Here is a 23,784-nt window from a genome sequence, read left to right as displayed (position 1 = left end):
TTATAAAGCTACTGTAATTAAGAAACTGTAGTACTGACCAAAGGAACAGAATAGAGAACCCAGAGAGACCCATGGCTACATAACAGATGACACTGCATTTCAGAGACGAATAGAGAGACTGTTTAATACATGGTGCTGGTTAAATGGTTATGCTGTGGGGAAAATGCAGTGGGATCCTATCTCATACCCTACACAAAGATCAATTCTAGATGGATTAAACACTAAAATGTTAAAAACTAAAGTTTACAATTTTAAAATGAAATACAGGAGAATATCTTTCTGACTTTGGGATAGGAATGGATTTCTCAAACAATACAGAAAAATGATAACCATAACAAGAAAATTTTGATGCATCTGACTACAATAAAATGAAGAATGTTTATTCACTAACAGGTATCATTAAGAAATTGAACAGAAAAGCCACAAACTTGGAGATGTCTGTAATGCACATGACCACCCATGTTTGTTAGAATCCAGAATATGTAAAGGAGTCCTTTACATATCAGTAGGAAAATAAATTCAATAAGAAAATGGGCAAAATTCGCAAATCAAGCACTGCACAAAAGAGGAAGCACAGGTGGTCAAACAGGTAAAAAGAGGCTCAACTTTATTACTGACCAAAGAATCGCAAATTAAGACTAGAATTTTCACCCACTATATTGGGAAGAATTTTAAAGTCTGACAATGACAAGTGAGTCACAGGGAACTCATACATGGATGGTGGGATATAAGCTGGTCCAACAACTTATAGGGATGTAATTTGGCAGTATCTTATAAACACCATAAAAATAGTTGTGACTCAGCCTGTCCAGTCTGAGTTTACATACCCTTAAAGAAACCCTTGCATGCGTACACTAGGAGACAATATGGAAATATTCACAGCAACACAGTTCCTAACTGCAAAAAGCTGGAAATTACCAAAATGCCTGTCAACAGAAGGCTGGATAAAGAAGTTGTGATGTACTCATAGAATTGAGTATTATAAGGTAATGAGAAATGAGTAAACTACACATAACCCCATGAAGGAATCTTGGAAGCACAGTAGTGAGTATATCATTTTTAAAAAAGCTCAAAAAAGAGCAAAATTTAATGATTGTTTAAGTATATACCTGTATGTTACGCATGGGCTAAGTTTTAAAAATGGAAGGAAATGGTAAATACAACACTAGTGGTTATCTCTGGGTAGGAAGAAGATGGGTTGGGAAAGAACATTGTAAATGGATACAAGTTATTGTTATATTCTACTTTTGGGGTTGAGTGGTAGGGTCTCTGGTATTGCTTACTACTTGATATTATGTATATCCTTTTGTATATAAAATTATATTATTAGACACAGGGTAGAAATAAAAAGATCTTAGGCCCTTGCTTCTACAGGCCCTGATGAGCCGTGTGACCCTGCCCATCCTTTCAGCTTCAGCTTACTCAGCTACAAAGTGCAGAGCACCTGGCACCTGCCTCCTGGGATCTGCGTGAGGACTAAGTGCAGGGACAGCACTGAGCACAGTACAGGTACACAGTGTCAGCCGCTACCGCTGCTGCTCTTGCTACTTCTGGTGGCAACTATCTTCTGAGTGGCTTTCAAGATATTAAAGTAGAGATGGTTTCATTAACAGAAAAATGAATCTACAATGCAAGAGATATAGAATGGGAAGCCATCAGTCATATATGACAGTTGAAGCCATGAGAGTGCCTAAGATGGACAGAGGAGAAACTTTCAGACTAGAAGGGTGCCAAGACAGCCTGGAGGAAAGTGCTCTAGAAAGAGACTGAGAAGAAACTGGGAGAAGCAGAAGAGACTAGTGAACTGGAGGCACAGTCAGAAGGATAAAGTGGTCAATGGTACTAAATGCTGCAGACTGAGACTAAAGCAGACACTGGGTTTGGCAATGGGAGGATCACTAGGGACCTTTACAAGAGCAGTTTCAATGAAATAGCAAAGGAAAAACAAGAGTGTTGGGGGTTAAGTCATGAGTGGGTGAGACAATGGACACTGGGAGGAAAAAACAACTTAAGAAATTAGAGATGAAGAGAAAGGTGGAAAGAGTAGGACATATAGTAGAAGGGAAGTATCTATAATGGTAAAGTGAAAGTGAAAGTCGCTCAGTCCTATTTGACCCTTTGCGATCTAGAATTCTCTAGGCCAGAATATTGGAGTGGGTAGCCTTTCCCTTTTCCAGGGGATCTTCCCAACCCAGTGATTGAACCCACGTCTCCTGCATTGCAGGTGGATTCTTTACCAGCTGACCCACAAGCTGCTGCTAAGTCGCTTCAGTTGTGTCCGAATCTGTGAGACCCCATAGACAGCAGCCCACCAGGCTCCCCCGTCCCTGGGATTCTCCAGGCAAGAACACTGGAGTGGGTTGCCATTTCCTTCTCCAATGCATGAAAGTGAAAAGTGAAAGTGAAGTTGCTCAGTCGTGTCCGACTTTTCGAGACCCCATGGACTGCAGCCTACCAGGCTCCTCCGTCCATGGGATTTTGCAGGCAAGAGTACTGGAGTGGGGCGCCATTGCCTTCTCCGTGACCCACAAGGGAAGCTCCTATAAGGGTAAGGGAGACCTAATACCATTTAGAGGCAGAGAGTAAGGAGCAGTGGGAAAGAAAGGAAAGGCACAGGAGAGGGGGGGACAAGCGATGGGGGTGAGGCGGTAACCTTGGAGAAGGTAGGAGGACATGATATTCTGGACTCTGACGATAGAAAGGTAGAGCTTAGTGCTTCTCAAACTGTCATGTGTGGATGAATAACTTGGGAGTTTAGTTAACATGCAGATTCTGGTTTGGTAGGTCTAGATTTGAGCCTGGATTCTGCATTTCTAACAAGCCTCCAGATGATGTTGATGTTACTGGTCTGCAGGCTGCACATGGAGTAGTAAGGGTGTAGTCTGCCGCCTTCTCTGTCACAGGAAGTGCAGCCAGACATGAAGTTGGTGGTAAAGGGAGACATGTGGTGGGAGTTTTTGCTATATGCATATTAAAGATACCTAGGGTGAAGGTAGCAGGTGAGACAAAAAGAAAACCAAATCTAAGTCAGGTACTCAAGCCTTTGGTGACTGTTAGCAGCTCAGTGTCCCTGGGAGGGCTATGTGTGTAGGTAATGAGAGGGGTCTATTTACTGGAGAGGTTGAGAGAAGGCAGGCAGGCAGAGGACAGAGTGAAGCTGCGCTGTGTAAGAGGAACAATGTAGTAGTTAGAATTGTCATAACTTGGGAATAAACATGGGTTACTGGAAGCAGGAGACAGTGGAGAGGTAAACAGCACTGACAAAAGCAGACCAGAAATGAAATCAGAACTAAAGAGTAATAACTTGTTTTATGGATACTGTTTTAAAATGATTTGCTGCTGTCCAGTTAGTCTTCATAAAGATCCATGGAAAATGACCACGGGCAAATCTGCCTTCACTAAAACTTTTACAGATGTTGACTTGCCTGTGACCTTGAAGTTATTGACAGAGGTTAACACTAGTGAACAAGATTCAAAGTGGACAACCTTCCCCCTTGGTTACTTTAAACATTTACATTCACATATAGTTTGAATATTTAAATATTTAAAGTCCCCTAGGTAAATTAAATTACATACTGCTTCTAGGAAAGAAGGAGCAGTATAAAATACCCTATTTTGAACATGCCATTCATTTTATAATAAAAGAATACAACTGTCAAATTCTGAGGTGGCATTTCATCATTTCATACTTCATGCCTAACTTTTCAAAAACTCGCAAGCTGCTGAAGTTAGTTTAAAAGAGAATGAACCTGTTTGAGTTCCAAACTGATGGGCAGGTATAATTCCCACCTGGCTGTCTTTTGTTCTCAGACTGTGAGCAGCTCATCACTAATTCAGGAGCAGAGAATGAATGTATAAGTCCAGCTGAGCACGTTCTCCATCACCAAGGCCACATTTACTAACACTGAGATATGAACCCTGTTCTGAGGCAGAGTGCCTTCCAGGTGAACAGGAAGGCAGGAGACGTTACAGGCATATTCTTACCCCTTCACTGGTTTTTTGCAAGTCTGAAGTTGTGTTTCTTGTGTCATTGCCGGCATCTCCACCCTCAGAGCTGCTTTTATTTTCTTCTTCTTTGCAGTCTTTGTCATCTTCGTCTCCTGGAGATTTCCGGGACTGTTTAGAGGATTTCTAAAGGTTTAGACAAGTTAAAAATTATAGTCAAAAGTAGAGCCCTGATTGCACAAATTTAAGTGAGAAATGTAGGAACAGCTGGCTTATATCCAGTTTGTGTGGCCTGATACAGGATATAGCATGATACAACATGCAGGTACTAAGACTGAGCTAGATAACCCTGGACAAGTCATCTCACCTCCCTGGGCCTCAGTTTAACCAGCTGGAAAGGAAGTAGAGGTGGACTAGATAACCTTTTAGTTCTTCCGGCAGTGTGATATGAAGGGCAGACAATGAAGAGTCACACACCTGGAACACTATCAATGAATAAATACAGTTGATGGAGACCACTCTAGGAAGGCTACAGAGCTATGAGGCACCCTAAAGGTCGCCTGTCCTTCCCCATCATTTCACAGCAGAGCGTAAGGTCCAGAGAAGCAAGATCAACACTCGAGGATCATACATGGACACCCACGTCAGAGCACGTATGGATGCGGTCAGGTCAATGGCATATACGGCATGATCTTGGCAAAACTTGTACATCACCATGTGATCTGAATTAACTTTAATTTTTTAAATTATGGAGAATTATTTAAGAACTGAAGGCCATACTGGTGAACTAGCTCCTTTTTTATCATCTTGCTTCTGAAACCAAGATGAACTCTGCAGTGAGGATGAAAATACAATTAGAGTTCACAGCCAGAGCTGCTTTGCAGAACAGCATTAAAATGATCAAAAGCTGGCTCCACTGTGCACTTTTAAGAAAATAAAATGTAGCATTTTACTTACACTTCCTTTCTGAAAAATTTTATGAATCTTTAAGCACATGGCAAATAACAGCTAAGAAAACTCATTAAGCCAAGTCACTTTTGGTCTTAACAAAAATGAAGTTAGCAAATTTGAGCTTCCTCAGACAATCCGTATTTTAAAATGCAACTTTTAAAGAGAAAATACCTTTTAGCTATGTGACAGAATCTATAATTACATTGCTTCTATTTTATTTAACTGAAACGACCAACCAAGCCTCAAATGTCCCTTTAAAATGACTTCATTTTCCTTCATAGAAGGAAAGCAGATTTAATAATCTGAATGTGGAGTGCCTAGAGTTTAAGTTTAAATCAAGTGTGATGATATAAAAGGTGAAATACTTTTGTTCTCCTAGTAAATACAGTATAATAATAAAAATGGAGTAACTGCTTTACATAGTAATCCTCAAATAACAGTTCCTGACTTGGAATTCTTATGGAAAATAAGGCACAGCTCCCTAAAATTTATAGTGCCTACAAAGGATACAGACAAGTAACCCTGTAAGTGATTTTTTAAGTTTTATAGTTTTTCAAGTTTTTATAATTTTTTAAGACTAGAAATAGGGTGTTACTACAGTTTTGCTAATGAGTCATATTCAGTATTCAACTGAGAAATCTGGCTGCCACGCTATATGTTATAACCTTAGGAAGCTCTCACTGGGTGTATGCAGATCCTCACAATCCCTGGAATTTTGGGGAAGGACCCACCCTTCACCAGTTTCATCAACGTGGCCTTAAACTGGTTGTGTATCCACCCGTTGCTGTCTTTGGTTTTTAACTAGGATTGCTAATGGTTTACTATCAGCATCAGTTCAGTCTGTTGTGAGGTTCTCTTGATTAGCCCTCCTTTTTACAGTAAATAACGTCTATGCAAAGTATGTTTTGCTAACGATTTTCCAGTATCTGTTATGGCTCCAATATGAATCATACATATACTTACTGCTCAAGTGATTATATATATATATATATATATATCCTCCCTCAAGTGTGCTTCTACTATGGCTTTTCGTTATGATTACTGAACTTTTTTTCCCCACAGAAAAACAGAATTGGGTGAGGTAGAGGGGATGTGGGACTCTTCCCTCAACCTAACTTGGATGCAGTCAGAAAAGTTTGTGAGCCACTTGTTTTCAGTGACAAAGGAAGATCATTCAACTTTAATAAACAGATGTAGGGGGAAAAAAAATCACCACACACAACCAAAAGGAAATATTTGGAAAGCCAAAGAGAGCACTGAGGTTACCCCAGGTATGTGGTTCCCAGACTGGCAACCTCAGCTTACGGATATTTAAGGTCCCACCCTAGACCAACTAATTTGGGGTTGGGGTGGCGCTGGGCAATATATTTTAACAACCCCGTTTCCAGGTGATTCTGGTGCATGTGAAAGTTTGAGAACCATTGTGCTAGCTTATACAGCTGACGCTGAAAATAAATCATGGTTCTCAAATGATCACAAAAGTTGTGTTCTTGAAGGAAGCAAAGGGAATGATTCTTTAATTTAAAAATAGATAAGCCTTAGTAAGTATAGTATGCCTTTCCCTCTTCATTGCTTTACACTGTAAGTCTACCCCAGGCAGAGTTCCATTACTTCTGGTTTTCACAAGAGAAATGAAATAAGAATGTTTAAAAGTCACATATACACACTATTAAATATCTCGGCTACCTTAGAAAGCTTAGGTAATTTAGGGTAGCACAACACATTTCATAGAAGCTCAGCAGACAATCATGAATTAAATAAAATAAATTCAGTTGGGTGTGTAAGTGAAGTCCAAAATGCTAAAAGAAATTCAGCTTAAAAAATAATCCCTAAAAAAAAAAAAAAAATCCCTGTGGGAGATCCAGTCTTCCACAGGGGTTATTTTTCTAACTATTTTGCTGTCATTTGCAAACTTTATCCTCATTTAAGGCAGATACCATGTTCTTCATGAGGTGTACAGGAAGTAGTATGTATTCATACAATTGTATCTGTATGGCAGTTGGGTGGGTTTTACAGACTGTAAAATAAAATGCTGACAGTCTAATAAACCCGTGATACTTGTTTTTAAGGAGTTTCCTAAGTATATCCAGTCACTAAATACCACAGTCTAAACAGAAGTAATTTCTCTAAGGATTCATTCACCTTTGTGACAGACCAATTACAGCAAAACTTGTACCAATTTTTATCTTCAAAGATCCATTTATCCTGCTTAAAGTTTCTATAAAGTGAACAAACTTCCACAATATCAGTTTTTTCAACTGCATTTCTGAATTACTGTATGAAAAACCTAAACTTTTGATTTGTAAATCAAGGATCATGTCATGTCTCCAACAAATCATTGTTACATTTGGAATAAAATTCAAACTCCTTAACACATTATTGACCACAGGCAGAAACTATAACTGTGGCCAGTGGTTTGTTATGTACGTGAATACTGAAACGTCTCTGGTCAATACCGTTCAGATAATCAAAGACATATTTAATACATCTCTGGTCAGTAAGCTGTCAGCATGGCATACCAGTCTCCATTGTTTAGCCTTTGCTGGTCTCTCCTTCCTGATCCTGATGCCTGTCTTGTTGCAATTCAGGAACATGTCAAACCCTCCCCACCTTCAGAGTCTGCCACACACAGCTCTTCCTTCCAGATTCTTTCAGGTCTCAGCATAAACTTAGTCTTTTCAGGAAGGCCTGGCCACTCTATCTCAATGGATGTACTCTGTCATTCCCTGCTCCCATTCATTTCCTTCATAGCCCTTCCAGAATTTATATTCATTATTGGTTTTTACTCTGTGTTTCCACCCCCAACCCACTGGATGATAAGTTATAGGAGGGTAGGACTGGAGTTGGATTTGCTCACTAGTATCTACCTAGTACAGTGTCTGACATAGAACAGGTGATCAGGAAATAGGACTGAACAAATAAAGCGACAAAATACAGTCTTTAAAGAAAAAAGACAAGAGTCTGAGTCTATCTCTATGCTTCCATAAACAGTAACAGACATAGTCCTAAATCGTACTGAAGTCTCCTACATTCTTAAATTCTTCAGAGCTCATCTGGGGACAGTTATCAGAGGGATACCTACTCTTACACCCTTGATTGAAGAACACTCCTCCTCCAACTGAGAAGGCGGTATTTCAGGGTCAAATAGCCCTTACGTGAGTCCATAGCAGCTACCCTCACGTCTAAGATTACCTGCCTATTCCCTTCAGATGTATTACTGTCTCTAAAGGAAGAGGCTCAAGAGTTGATATATTTCTATATGTATTAACAAGGGGAAAGGTTTCTTAGTAACCTTTGAAGTGTATGACTTTTTCCTCTTTGAGCCTGCTTTTTCACTCTTTCTTTTGCCTTTTCCATCTTCCTCTACTCTGTCGCCTTCTTCCTCACTGCTTGCATCAGCGGTATTCCCGCCTTCTCCCTCGGTTTCTGAAGAGCTCTGCTGCTGAATTGCCTAAGAAAAAAATAAAATATTAGTTAATTACATTTTGAAAAATAGCAAAGATCGTAGACTGCAAAAACAATCATTCTATTTTAATTAGAAAAAGTTCAGCTTACTCTAGATTTTCAAAATAAAGGGCTGTCAACTTCAATTTTCCAGTGACCACTTGACATGAACCCTCTTAGAGTAACAGAATTACAGGCATACCTGGGAGATATTTTAGGTTCAGTTCCAGACCACCACAATAAAGCAAATATCACAAAAAGGCAAGTCACATGAATTTTTTGGTTCCTCAATGCATATAAAAATTATGCTTATATCATACTGTAGTCTATTAAATTTATAGTAGCATTATGTCTAAAAAAACTATGTATATACCTTAAAGATATTTTACTGCTAAAAAATGCTAATCATCATCTGAGCCTTCAGTGGGTCCTAACCTTTTCGCTGATGGAGGGTCAGTCATGTAGATGGCTACTGACTGATCAGTGTGGTGGTTGAAGGTTGGAGTGGCTCTGGCAACTTAAAGACAACGACATGGCAGTATCAGGTGACTCTGCCTCTTACGAATGAGTTCTCTGTAGCAGGCAACGCTGTTTGACAGCATTTTAGCCACCACAGAATTTTTTTCAAAACTGGAGTCAATCCTCTCAAACCTTGTCACTGCTCTATCAACTAAGTTTATGTAATATTCTGAATCCTTTGTTGTCACATCAACAGCCTTCACAACATCTTTACCAGGAATAGCTTTCATCTCAAGAAACGACACTCTGTTCATCTGTAACAAGCAATTCCTTATCCATTCAAGTATTAACAGCAGACTGCAACAGTGAAATTGTATCTCCAGGCTCTGCTTCTAACTCTAATTCTCTTGCCATTTCCACCACATCTGCAGTTACTTCCTCCAGTGAAGTCTTGAAGCCCTCTAAGTCATCCATGAGGGTTGGAATCCACTTCTTTCAGATTCCTCTTAATGTTGATATTCTGACCTCTTCCTTTGAATCATAAATGTTGTTAATGGCATTTAGAATGGTGAATCCTTTCTAGAAGGTTTTCAATCAACTTTTCCCCATATCTGTAAGAGGAGTCACCAACTATGGCCACTATAGCTTTATAAGATGTATTTCTTAGATAATAAGACTTTAAAGTCTAAATTCCTCCTTGATCCATGGACTGCAGATGGATATGGTGTTAGCAGGCAGGAAAACAACACTAATCTCATGGTACATCTCTATCAGAGCTTGTGGGTGGCCTGATGCACTGTCAATAAGCAGGAATATTTTCAAAGGAATCTTTTTTTCTGAGCAGTAGTTCTCAAGAGTGGCCTTAAAAATATTCAGTAAAGCATGTGGTCAGTACATGGTGCTGTCATCTAGGTTTCGGTGTTCCATTTATAAAACACAGGCAGAGTAGATTCAGCACGATCTTTAAAGACTCTAGGATTTCCAGAATGGTCAATGAGCACTGGCTTCAACTTAAAGCCACCAGTTGAATTAGCCTCTAACAAGAGTCAGGCTATCTTTTGAAGCTAAGTCAGCAGAAGAAGTCTCTTCTCTAGCTATGGAAGTCCTAGGGGGCACCTTCCAATAGAAGGCTGTGTCATTTACACCAAAAAATCTGTTGTTTAGTGTAGCCACCTTCATGACGCACCTTAGCCAGAGCTTCTGGATCACCTGCTGCAGCTTCTGTATCAGCTCTTGCTGCTTCACTTTGCACTTTTATGTTATAGAAACAGCTTTTTCCTTAAGCCTCTGGCACCAACCTCTACTAGCTTCACACTTTTCATCTACAGCCTCCTCACCCCTCTCAGCCTTCACAGAATTGAAGAGAGTTAGGCCTTGCTCTGGATTAGGCTCTGGCTGAAGGGAATCTTGTGACTGGTTTCATCTTCAATCCAGACCACTCAAACCTTCTCCATAGCAGCAATAAGGCTGTTTCACTTTCTTATTATTCATGCATTCACCAGAGTGGTACTCTTAATTTCTTTCAAGAACATTTTCTTTGCATTCACAACTTGGCTAACTGTTTGGCTCCAAGAGGCCTAGCTTTAGGCCCATGCCAGTTTCCCACATGACTTCCTTAGTTTCTAAGGTGAATCATTTCTAGCTTTTGATTAAAAGTGAGAGACTTGACTCTTCCTTTCACCTGAATACTTAGATGCCACTGCAGGGTCATTAACTGGCCTAACTTCAATATTGTGTCTCACAGGGTGGCTGAAGGAGAGGGAGGGAGACAGGGGAACGGCTCATCAGTGGAGCACTCAGAACACACACAACATGAACACATACACATCAGTTAAGTTCATCGTCTTATATGGGTGGGGTTTGTGACATCCCAAAACAATTATAATGGTAATATCAAAGATCATTGGATACTATTAACAAATAGAAGAATAATGAAAAAGTTTGAAATACTGAGAGAATTACCAAAATAAGAAGCCAAGACACAAGGTGAGCAAGGGCTGGTGGAAAAACAAGGTCAACAGACTTGCTCAAAGCAGGGTTGCCACAAACCTTCGATTTGTAAAAAATGCACTATCTGTGAAGTGCAACATAGCAACGTATGCCTGAACATTTAATCCAAAGTGCGACTGGAGCAAGACAGAATTCTGACTTCAGATCGGTGGTGGGTAATTGTTAATACAAAGGACACACAAGAAAGATTGAAAAAAGAGTTAAAATTAAAAAATGAGATACAGCAAGTGATAATGAAGTAAACTGTCACCTGGTATCCAGTAAACTTTACTCCTGGGTTATTTTCTATTTCCCACAATCCTTCATTAAATCCTTTCCGTTTGTTTGATTTTCCAAACTTGTCTTTGTATTCCTTGTAAGGGAAGAGGTCTTTGGGACCTAGAAAAGCACTGCAGAGACACATCAGAAAGAGATTTGACATCTGACCTTCAAATGTAAGGTATTTTTAATATCAACTCAGGTGTCAGAGCATATCTTAGTATATAAATTGTAAGTATGTATAAACTCTCTGAGTTAGGCACATATCACAAGATGTTTTGCACACATAATTCAAGGTAGAAAAAAATGGACAGCTAGGTATACAGGCCAGCAACACTGACTGTGTTGCTTTGATTTTAAATTACTAATTTCTTTTTTGTTTTGAAATTGATTTTTAGTTAAACAAGTAGTTTTAAAGATGTCTACTTTGACCACTTAAATCATCTTACACTAAGACTTATATATGCTAATCTTCCATAGGTAAGGGGTGTAAAAACATAAACAGTGGAGTAAAAAATGATTCTAACTCTATATGCCACATTAGTATATTTATTATTTCTATAAATTAAAAAATCATTAGTGTTTAATGAGGCATTAGACAAGAAAAAAATTAGAAGTGGCAAACTAGATAGAATCATCCAATTTAAACCTAATCTTAAATTAGTCATAATTATGAAAAGAAAATGAGAATAAATCCTGAGGCTGGCCTAGAGATCCAAGCATTTAAACTAAAGTCTTCAGCATTACTGTCTACGACATTAATCTGGCAGATGACACAGTGGGGCCCACAGCCTGGCTGAGATGCATTTCAAACTGAGACTCATTTATTCACATTTTACTGAACATCTCTAAAGTGTCAGCTGTTCTAGAGGCGCTCGGCGTTCTTCAGGGAACAAAAAGATGAACATCTCTGCCCTCATAGAGCATACATTCTAGTAGCAAGGGTAGGAATCTAGACAATAGAAAAGATAAATAAAATATAGTACCATGTGCTAAAAATAAATAAATCTATTGATGACGCAGAAAAAGGGGATAGTAAGGACTGGGGTGGATTTTAACAGTTTTAGAAATACAGATCAAGAGGGAAGGCCTCACTGAAAAGGGAACATCCAAGAACTGAAGAGGGTGAAGAAGGGACCCATGTGGTTATTTGGGGAAGAGGAGAGCAAGTTGAAGGAAGAGCAAGTATAAAAGGCCCTGAGGTGGAAGAATGCCTAATGTATCTGGAGTGAAATGAGTGAAGAGAGAGTTGTGAGACGAGGTCAGAAAGGTACCAGTATGGGCGCACGATCGTGTTGGGGCTTTGAGGCCACTATAAAGGCTTTGAGTCAGATGGGAAGCCATTAACGGTTCTGAGTGTGACAATTTGTGTTTTAAAAGGGTCACTCTGGCTGTGCTGAAAACACACTGAAGGTCTGGGTACTAGGGCAGAAGTGGAGAGACTAATTAGAGGCTACTGAAGTAACAATGGTGACTAGGACCAGGGTGTTGGTGAGAGGTGGCTGGATTCTGAATTCACTCTCCAGAAAGAGCCAAGGTGATTTGCTGATGAGTCGCATATGGCATGTGAGAGGGTGGAACTGAGGCTATCTCCAATGATATGGGCTTCCCAGGTGGCTCAGTGGTAAGAATCCACCTGCCAATGCAGGAGATGCCGGGTCGATCTCTGGGTCGGGAAGATCTCCTGGCGAAGGAAATGGCAACCCAGTCCAGTATTCTTGCCTGGGAAATCTCAGGGACAGAGAAACATGGTGTGCTACAGTCCATGGGCTCAAAGAGTCGGACATGACTGAGCACGCACACACACCTGCCAAGGATACAGACTGAGAAATTAGAAGAATGGACTTAATATACTGAAACGCAAGATTTTTGAGAGAACAAGATTTGAAGGTGACACGTTCAGTTCTGGATGTTAAATCTGAAAACCTAGTTAGATATCCCAGTGAAGATGTCAAGTAGGCAACTGGGCAGGTGATCTGGAATTTAGGGAAAACGTCTGTGCTAGAGGTGTGTATTTAGAATTTATCAGCAGAAGTGATATTGAAAGCTTTGAGACAATGGGTTAACAGTTAACTGTTGATTTTATAAATTCCATTTTCTGACTGGATCTTAGTCCTGGTCCCTTCCTTACACTGCCCAGCTGATCAAGAATTCAAGTTGATAAAATCACCCAAGCATGCTTTCTGACCCCAATCACCACATCTTCTTTGGTTGTTCAACTTTAACTGTTCAGCATGATTGCATTTCACTGCATTCAGCGATAGTTTATTAGGTTACTGGACATTTTAATCAAACTGAGCATGAGAAGGACATGTGACTTTGGGTCTGGTGATTTCACTTGCAGAGCAATTTGACATGAATTATTAGACTACAGCTTTTGACCTTTCTCCAGTCGTCCTTGACTCTAGGTATAGGAATTAACTGTGGGCTAAGCTGCCTGAGGTTCATGTCAGCTATTGATGCTAACCAGAGCCTGTCTGTACTTTATGCCACAGGAGCCAGGGTTAATGATTCAACTGGCCATGTGAGCCATTGCCAGAAAGAGGGACATTGATTGAATGAGCTATTCTAAAACAAATTCTTATTTTTGATAGATGATCTCGGGTTTTTCTGGTTTACAGATAATTCCACAAATCAAATCTCCTTTCAATTGGTTAACTTTGCTGTATGTTTTATAAATTTTAAAGGGTAGACCAGAAAATAAAATTGTTCAAAGTAATATGCTCTAAGAATGTTATTTTTTTTTCCTGGCAAAGGCTGCCTTAAGAATTATCCAGACTAAAACTACAGGGGTAGAGTTATATGTGGCAGAATAAATTTGGGCTCCAATCTCCTGTCTGTCTGAGCAACAGATTCACAGCCATGTTCCAAGAATTCTGGCTCTGCCTGGGGGGTGCTCCTGCTGATAGTTTTCTTGTTAAATTCCTCGCTTTTCACATACTTTCCCCCCACTGCATTTATTTCATTGAATCAATTTCAATTCATTCAATGGCTATTTTTGAAAACACCTGCCATAAGCCAGGCACTGTGCACAGCACTGTGTATACAGGGCTTAGCAACATTCACATAATCTCTGCCTTCATAGAGAGACTGAGTATTAGGCACTTGCCAGGGCATATAATCTCAGGTTCAAGGACACCCAATACCTAGTAAATGATCAGCTGAAACAATCTTGTAACAATTTTTCTGAAGTTCACTGTCCTCTAGATGTTTTAAAATCTACTCCTGGATGATCAAACCAGCAGAAAATTCACAAATGGACCGTAACACACTGCTCCTTGGTAGAAATTCTTTTACTGAATTGAGACTTGGAATTATGCCACTGACTTATATTAAGGATGCTACAAGAAAGAGCTCCATATAATCCTTCATACTGTTCCCTGGAATGATTCTGTTACATTTATTAGCAATATACCAGGTGGCAAGCTCTTAAAGGGCAATTTTTATTTCAAGTGCCTCAAAGAATACCCAGAAAATATTTACTAAGTGAATGAAAGTCATCACATAATATGAGTAAATGGGTGACTTTGGTGTATATAGTGGGAATGTAACAATCTTGCTTATTAAATTGTCTTGTTCTAGATATACAATCAGATCACTTAGAATTAAGTCCTAAAGGAAAAGCAAAATAATGTATGGACACAAAACAGAGTTAGGAATGAGGGAAATACAAAAATAGGTATCACAAAGCCCTGAGCACTTATTACTTTGGTAAAACATTTATTTCTAAGCCTCTAGCAACCTCTTCAAGGAGAAAAACGTGTTAAGTTGCATTGTCCACAAGTGTCTATTAGATAAAAACAAAGAAAAGAAAAGAAAACTAACCTCTTGAAAGAAAACATAAATGTTTCTCAGATGAAGACAAGCAAGAACCAGGACTTAAAGGGCCCTCTCCTGGCTAACTCTCTTTCGTAGGAGAATAAGGAAGATGTAAGGGTGCAAGAAACAGCAAAGTAAGGAGAAGTTCACGCCTGGCTCTGCTAGCATTCACATAAACATAGGGACGGCCCTGACTTTGAAGACTTCCAAGATTTCATCATAGTTTTTAGCTTTTGCTCCCATTTGCAACTCCTATTCCATTTGTGTCCTTGTTGTAAACAACCATATGTGTTCTCAGTGTGTCAAGGTTGCCTACTGTTCCCTAGTACCCATGACCATCTTCTTCCTTTTAATGGATTACTCCTCCCAATTTGTTTCCCAACAGGGCTGCCTGGCTAGAGACCATGTTTCCAGCTTCCTTACAGCTTGATATGGCCTGATGACTGACCAAGTTCTTGTCACTGGAATAAACAAAAGTATAAGTGACATATCTGGAAGATGCATGGGGGCTGCTGAGCCAGTTTTTGCTTTTTTGTTCATTTTTCAAAATAAGCAGACAAGACCAATACCCCCATGGAATGGCAGAACAACACAATAGAAGAAACCTGGGTCCCTGGAACAGAGCTGACTACCCACCTTGATGTATCTGCCGCTCTCTGGTTGTTTCAAAAAAAAAAAAATAGTAAACTCCTATATTATTTGAGACACTGTATTTTCAGTTTCCTTTATTCAACAGTTTAACCTGTACTAAGTGACCAACAGAATTATGAAAATTTACAAAGGTGGTATGTTTCCTTCAGAGACTGACAAACTGTGAAGAGGCCCGAGAGACTGTGAAATATGAATGGAAGACATATGTTTCTAGCAGGGAAACATACACGAGCTACAAGAGAAATGACTGGAAATGCTAAGGAAGCCACCCTAGGACTGAGAAGTATCCTAAAAGAAACTTCTGGGTCATGCCCAACATTTAAGCAGAAACAAATGACATTAAAAAGCAAAATAAATGAAAAATCTTGAGATTAAGAAAAGATAGATTACCTTTGTAATTTTATATAAGTGGTTATAATGATTTTAAAAGCATATAAAATAATATAAAGTGATTGTTAACAACATATGTCATCTAGCAGAATCAAATCAGAACTGTTGAAAATTTATGTTGTTTTGTTGACTTACGTTTCGTGGGTGCCAAAAAAGAAGATAGGGTATTTATTGGCTGGAGGCTTCACAGCTCCCTCTGGGAGTTCATCGATCTGTTAAAAATAAAATCAGGTTAAATAGCATAAACACGAACAAACACTGTCATGATAATTTATTGCTATTTTCAAAATAAAATTACTCTAATAAAAATCCCAGTCATTTTTCTTTTCCCTGAACCTTATTAAAATGATTCTAGAGGTCATATTGACACATCATATGGAGAGTAACTCTGTGAACTGATGGTAACCATTATGGCAACACATAATCAGGAGCCAAAACTACTCACTTCCTTCAGCTCAATAGAATTACACTTGGGAATCTGTCCTGGTGAAGTAATACAAGAGAATAACAAAGAAACAAAAAAGATGCACTTTGGGGGGATAGCAGCAAATTTTTACACATACACACACACTCCCTAGAAACATAAGCATTACAAAATATTATATAGTGGCTAAAAGGTATCTCTTGCCTGGACTACTACAAGTAGTAGTAGTCTTGTAGTCTACAAGACTCTCCCCACAAAGGTGAAGTTGGAACCATGTTTTTAAAAGCATATTCAATTGCGTCAAATCCTTTAACAACTTCTCAGAGCTGTGCACCTGAAACCTCTGAGACTTTTTAAAGGTAAACATCATCAGTCTTCCCCAGATCCATCAGTTCTTACATAACAGCTGAGTTTGAGAACTTCCAAACTCTTTAGAATGCTACATATAGACCCATTATTTCCTAGAATGTTTCAAGAAGTGGTCCTTGACTTCTAAATCTCCATCTGCAACCCCTGCCTTTCTTTTGAACTCCAGGCTTGAATTTATAAATACCTTCAAACCATTTTCATTTATAGGTCCTGCAAGCAGCTTAAAATTAAGACAAGGCTATGAATAGGAGAAGAGACATACTTGTAGTTTATAGAGCAAGGAAGTGTCTGGTATCCAGTGTCTTGAAGAAATCTAAGGCCTTCTTAACTAACATATGGCAACAGCCTGATGATTACTAAATATCACAACTTCATCTCTGAACTGAATGAACCATGTGTCACAGAACAGATGTTCTGGCATACTGAGAGAAGATGGACTTTGAGTCTAGAAACGTGTAATTAAGTCTGGCTTCTGACTTAAACTGATATAGAAAACATCACTTAATATTAGACTTTCACATCTGCAAAATGAGATGGTTGTACTAGGTAACCTCTAGGTTTCCTTCAAGTCCTGAGATCCCATGCCTTGTCTAGAACTAAACTAATTTTCTCTGAATTTGTTTTGTTTCCTGTCTCATGGATTGGCACACTCAGTTACCAAGAAAGAAACCTTTATCTTTTTATTATTTCCTCAAGCACTATGTTCAGTTTTTCATCAACTTCTCCAATTTGGCTCCTGAAATGTCTCCAAATTGAATACCATTCCCATCACTAAATTCAGTTCCCTAAAAAAGTTCTCATGATCTTTTGACAAGGCCATAGCAGCCTTTCAAATTATCTCCTTGTCTCTTAGACTTGCCCGTTACCTACTATACAGTGTTGGTCACTAAACTGTGTCCGACTCTTTGTGACCCTATGGACTGTAGCCCGCCAGGCTCCTCTGTCTATAGAGTTCTCCAGGGAAGAATACTGGAGTAGGTTGCCATTCCCTTCTCCAGGGGATCTGCCTGACCTAAGGGTTGAATCTGGGTCTCCTGCATCACTGGCAGATTCTTTACCATCTGAGCCACTAAGGAAGGAAGCCCACTTACTATACAACTTCTGTGTAAACCTTGTATGTTACATTTCAATACACTACCCTGTAAGGACAATTTAAAATGAATAATTTCATTCTGAATAAAACTCAATATATTTTCAGTTTTATATATATACACACACATATATTATTGTGGTAAAAAAGACTTAACATAAAATTTTCCATATTACCCATTTTTAAACGTATAGTTCAGTAACGTTAAGACTATTCACACTGCTATGATACAGATCTCCAGAAAGTGAACATATTTTAAGAACAAAAAACAGAAATATGGAAATGCATATGTTTATGTATGTGGGGGCACTGAAGTGCTAGCTGACAAAACAGTATCACATCAGGTTTTTTTTCCACTCCTGTGAGAAAACTGAAAGTGAATCTTTTTAAAAAATCTTTTAAAACTTTTCTTTCACATAAGACATAACTTGTGATTGAACTCTTCCTCTGCTGTAATGTTATGTAACTAACATCTACTGTAGAAGCTACAAACTGATAGCTCTTAGGCCCATGTCCAGCCTGAAGAAATGCTTTGTTTGGCTCATACAGTGTTTTAAAAATACTGAATTAGTTGTCAACAGTTTAATACTGGAAGATTCATTATTAAAATCCAGAGTAATAGCTTCTGTGGAAAAAATACTGAAGACAGGGCTGAGCAACACTAAGCCTGATTCCCACAAGGCAACAATCAGCTGAAGATGATCGAGCTGCCTGCAGACAAGGTCTGCTCTCTCAGCTGTAACCTGTCTACCTTTCTCCAGATGATCCTTTAGGTGCCTGCTTCCCTTATTTATATGACTTGCTTGGCCTCTGAATATCTGAGTTCATGCCTCCTGTGATAAACAGTGTCAAGACAGCGGCTTTATCATCACTCTGGTTCCCTCAAAAAGGTGTTAAAAGTTGACATGCACTCACTGTATTTTATTGAGAGTCTCTGTTCTGAAAATTACGCATTGACAGTTTTGGAATTATACCGAGCTGTTCAAGTGGATATACCTTCTTGATCTAATTAAAGAGTGCACCTCTGAGGCACTGGTTTTTGTGTTTGTTTTGGCTTCTAGAGTGAATACTTATCTTCAGTTGTTGTTGTTCAGTCACTAAGTTGTGTCTGACTCTTTGCAACCCCACGGACATAGCACGCCAGGCTTCCTTGTCCTTCACCATCTCCTGGAGTTTACTCAAACTCATGTCCATTGAGTCAGTGATGCCATCCACCTGTCTCGTCCTCTGTCGCCCCCTTCTCCTCCTGCCCTCAGTCTTACCCAGCATCAGGGTTTTTCTCAATGAGTTGGCTCTTCACATTAGGTGGCCAAAGTACCGGAGCTTCTGTTTTTCTACTGTTTCTGCTTTCCTGAATTTTATTTTCACTTTTATTTCTGGTTCTTGGCTATGTTCAGTTCTGATTCTGGTTTGCACATAGCCAGTGTTATTCCCCCATAATAGGAGGCTGGGGATCTAGTTTCTTTTTGGTATGACAGGGCAAATAATCTGGTACAACAGTCTTCTGGTTGTAGAAGAATAAGTCCTGCTTTTACTGGAAAGAAGAAAAGCCCTTTGAAATCCAGATCAGTTAAGTGTATGAATTTAGTGTGTCCTTTAACCTGCAGCTGAAGCTGTAGACCTGAAGCTGAGGCCTCTGTGTGTGTCTATACTCGAAAGAGTCTTTACCCTTCCTTGCATGAGTTTGAAAGATTTTCCTTTTTCTAGGAAGGGTATTAACAAATTAGATATAAATTTCTTAAAACGAAAGAGTTTTGTTTTTATTGAGTTATAGATACTAATAAGATTACAAAAATCTAATATAAAGGAACATAACAATCCTCAAGAAATTAAAAAAGTGAACGCAGAGTACTTCTTGTTATTGTTCTTTGTTTGTCTGCTCTGCTCGCTGAAGAGACACTTCGGGGAGGTCAGGCAGAAACTGAGACTGTCCCTTGGGCCCGAGGAGGTGGGGCCTTGAGGGAGGGGCCTCATGTTTCCTAGGAAACTTGTTCTCCGAGTCTCATCTCTGGGCCCTCGCCATCAATACCACCTGAGGACTCAGGAGAAATGTGACTTCTCAGTCCACAACCCAGGCCAACTGACTCAGACACCTTGCGGGTTAGGCCCAAGAATCAGTGTTTTAAGAACCTCCAGCTACGCACACTTGGGTGCATGCGTTCTTTCAGACTACATTTTTCTCTGGAATATATGCCCAAGAGTGGGACTAGGGTCACATGGCAGCTCTATGTTTAGACCTTTAAGGAGCCTTCATACTGTTCTCCAGAGGGGCTGCACCAAATCATATTCCCACCAAAAATGTAGAGGGGCTCCCTAGCTGTTTCAGAGGTTAATGATAAGACATTCCACCCTCCTGCTGGGAGTCCTCAAGATGAGCCACCTTTGTTTCCTATGACTAACTAAGTTTGCTTAAATCTGCAGCAGTTTTGCACTGAGACTGCAAAATTGCATCAGTGCACATTTATTTGCCTAATACTTTAAAAAAAGTATAAAATGTACATAAAATTCTCAATCTTTTAAAGGAGTGCTGCTGCTGCTGCTGCTAAGTCACTTCAGTCGTGTCCGACTCTGTGCAACCCCAGAGACGACACCCCACCAGGCTCCCGTCCCTGGGATTCTCCAGGCAAGAACACTGGAGTGGGTTGCCATTTCCTTCTCCACTATATTAAATGTGGTGGCCTCTTAAGGGAAAACACCCTTCTCACAAGAATATTTTTATACATGAATCCAAATTTAAGTAATCAAAGTGAATCTTTGAACAAATCAGACTGGTTTACAATTCTGGTTTAAAAACAACTATTTGTCTTTATCTGGATTTAATCATTGCAGAGTGTAACATAAGTAAATAAAAAAATAATAAAATTGGGGTTTCTCATGAAGATACTAATTTACATCTGAACTTAAAAGAGTCTACTGATAAGCTAGTATTACTTCCATATAATGTTTAGGAGTAAGGAAAATGTAAACTTAAATTACAATTCTGACAAACTTTCCTGTATCAACAGTAATTATATTCTGTGGGATGTTAAGATCAAACACAGTTTCCAATGGTAAACTTTAAGACCTCCGACTAATAACTAAATTAATTAAAGGATAATCTCTGCATCTTTGAATAATTCCTAAGATAGAATGCTGAAACGACTGGTCAGCAAGTATGACCAGCAACTGCATGCTCAGTTGCTCAGCCACGTCTGACTTTGTGACCCCATGGGCTGTGGCATACCAGGCTTCTCTGTACATGGGGTTCTCCAATCAAGAATACTGAAGTGGGTTGCCATGCCCTCCTTCAGGGGATCTGCCCAACCCAGGGATCGAACCCATACCTCTTATGTCTCCTGAATTGGCAGGCAGGTTCTAGTGCCACATGGGAAACCTTCAGCAAGTGTAGTTTTAACAAATATATGACTTTTAACTTTTAAATGTACTGGAAAGGATATATGTATTATGTGTATCCATGAGCTTTTCTGGTTTGTTAAATCACTTGTATGTGACAAATTTCTCAGCTTCTCTGTGAAACAGGAGTTACTGTGGTTAAATTATAATATGGAGATTGAGACTATACTAAGAGCAACAGTGACAAGAAGTAGAACCATGTATGCAAAGGTAATGAATGGCATAAGCTCTTGTTTATTAATGGGAAAGGTTAGTCCTGTACTTGAAGTTAAGTATCTAGGTTGTACCATAGTGTGAAAGAGGACAAATCTGGATACTGAAAGCTGTAGATTTGTAAAAAGGGAAATTTACTTGCCCTGGACAACAATAACTGCGAATACTAGTCTAAAAATATGCAATGAAATGTTAAAATTTTGCCAAAGCTGGCTCAGTTTTGATGGATTTACTTGTAATATTAAAAAGTGAAAGCTTATAAATCCATTAATGTCAAGTACTTATTAATATAAAACCAGAATTTGGTTTTCTCTGTTATAATAACAAATTGGTCTTGGAATACTCTGTTTGTAACAAAATATGGCAAAACCTGAATACTCTGCATAGACAGTCATATCTCACTAGAGTAACTTCCTGGACTTTGTGCTCTTTCCTACCCTTAAATTTTGCTTAAAAAAACAAAACAAAACAATAGAAGTTCCTTGCTAAAGAGTTAAAGTTCTTTAAAAAAAAAAAAAAAGGAGGGTCATAATCTTCAATGCTAATTTATTTAAAACATTATGTTGTTACTATGACTAAGTCATTATTCATTACCCTCAGATATCTAAGCTCCAGTCTTAATCAAGCTATGAAGTTTGATAATTCTGTGATGCTACTGAGTTCATAGCACTCACTGGGAAACAAATAATTTGGTTCAGACTGTGGTATAAGACTGCAAATTCAATACTATGTGCTGCCTCAACATTCTGTAACACTGGGATGGTTCTGAATGGCCTACCCACAACTTCTCTTCCTCATTCTGCTCTGTGGACAAGGTCCCTTGGTCAAAAAATCCTCCTCATCAGAGGGACCAAGCACAGTTTCTTTCTATCCCTAATTAGCAGGTTTTGGTTCCCTTGTAGCCTCCGAATTTTTCAAACAAGACAATCACACCCTCCTGTGGGAACCCCACTCTCTTGATACTACAAAACCTGCCTCCCATTGCCCCAGCTGCTTCTGAGGGAACCTCTAGGACACCTTGCATGGCATGCAGTGTCTTCCTCCTCTGGGAGTGAATTTACGGAATTAATAAATAGTTGGCTATCTTACCTGTCTAGTGTTTTGTGTGAGCCATTACCAAAAACATATGTGGGGAACTGTCTGTCATCAATAGATTGAATAGGAAGTGATCCAAATACAAATAGGCACCAACATCAGGGGAATCTCATCAGAATGCTGGAGTAAGAGGTTCCACACAGTGGTACCTTAGAGGTTTCAGGTACTATAGCAGTCCAGATGGTAGCTGGGGGTGGGCTTGAATGGAAGATGAGAAGTCTTGAGGTCCAGAGGGCTAGGCAAAGACACCAAGGTCCCTCCCTTGGCAGTGTCTCTTCTCTCAGAAAAGCTCATGATCCATTCATAAACTTACTTTGTTCAAATGTCTACTCATGTAGCACTGCATCAGAAGATTTTCCCCTTACAACCCAACTTAAAATAGTACCTCTTACCCTGTCATTCTCTATTCTTTTATTCTGCTTTATTTTTAAGAATTCCCCTGACATTGAGTATATGTTGTATCTTCACATTAGAATATAATCTCTGTGAGAGGGAAACTTGGTTTTGTTCACCACAATAGCTCTACTGCCTAAAGCAGCACCTGATGCTGGGTGGGAGCATAATAAATATTCCTCGAGGACCAAGGTTTCCTTACTCACTCAGGATCTGAGGAAGCCCTACCTACACTTGCACATAGAGAGAATCAGTAACCCTGGCTGTGAAGGAGAAGAGAACTGTACATCACAGAACACTTTCAATAACATTACTAAGAAAAACTATTTTAAGGTTACAGTATAACTAAGGAATCTCTATGCTTAAGAAAAGAAAATGAGTACAAACATCTTGTCTCTTTGAATATGTCAGTAAGAAGAACTGTGGGGGCCAGCTGACTAAGAATGTGGAGAAATAAAAAGCCCATTTTACCTATCAAAGTTTATGAAGTGAGTTTAAATTACAGAGGGGAAAAAAAGCTTGTGATCTTATTATAAAATGGTTTCAGGTAAAGAGAAGTCTACAAACAAGTCAACAAATTCACTGTAGGGGAAGAAAGCACAGTATGGAAAAAGGAAATGTGTACAAGAGGACAGGAAGAGAATTTTAAAAATTTGAGTATATTTGAATTAACAAACAGGTAATTGATCATCTTAATATCTGAAAATAATACTTTCTTAGAAGGACCCCAAGCATGATAAGGAAATAACTTGCAATATAACAGTTCAAAAAATCTGTTGAAAACCAGTCCCTAATTATCTTCAAGAATATAAAACCATTACTTGTTAGTTGACAGAGTGATCTCACACTAAAAGACAATTTGCTTTTCACTCCATAAAAC

The 23,784-nt window shown here is 39.1% G+C and overlaps 2 protein-coding genes across 3 annotated transcripts in view; one reads left to right on the top strand and one right to left on the bottom strand.

Moving 5' to 3' along the window:
- The window catches only part of TM6SF1 (transmembrane 6 superfamily member 1), a 55,982-nt gene extending 39,945 nt beyond the window's left edge, over nucleotides 1-16,037 (top strand). The window contains exon 11 of one of the 2 annotated variants that reach the window (XR_011461665.1): nucleotides 15,272-16,037. Coding sequence is in view for 1 of the 2 variants with exons in the window: in XM_070358405.1 (XP_070214506.1) it covers nucleotides 15,272-15,316 (45 nt within the window). In the remaining variant the exon portion in view is untranslated. The remainder of the gene's footprint in view (nucleotides 1-15,271) is intronic. The other variant, XM_070358405.1, reaches the window with a different exon arrangement.
- Nucleotides 1-23,784, bottom strand: part of HDGFL3 (HDGF like 3) — a 75,859-nt gene that overhangs the window by 9,546 nt on the left and 42,529 nt on the right. The window contains exons 2-5 of the mRNA XM_070358408.1: nucleotides 16,063-16,139; nucleotides 11,060-11,198; nucleotides 8,189-8,347; nucleotides 3,985-4,131 (exon numbers count right to left, since the gene is read on the bottom strand). Coding sequence (XP_070214509.1) covers nucleotides 3,985-4,131; nucleotides 8,189-8,347; nucleotides 11,060-11,198; nucleotides 16,063-16,139 — 522 coding nt within the window. The remainder of the gene's footprint in view (nucleotides 1-3,984; nucleotides 4,132-8,188; nucleotides 8,348-11,059; nucleotides 11,199-16,062; nucleotides 16,140-23,784) is intronic.

Source organism: Bos mutus, chromosome 21 (assembly GCF_027580195.1).
Source record: "Bos mutus isolate GX-2022 chromosome 21, NWIPB_WYAK_1.1, whole genome shotgun sequence".
Taxonomy (NCBI): Eukaryota; Metazoa; Chordata; class Mammalia; order Artiodactyla; family Bovidae; genus Bos; species Bos mutus.
Note: the sequence above shows the minus strand (reverse complement) of the source record. Positions and strands in the feature narration are given on the sequence as shown.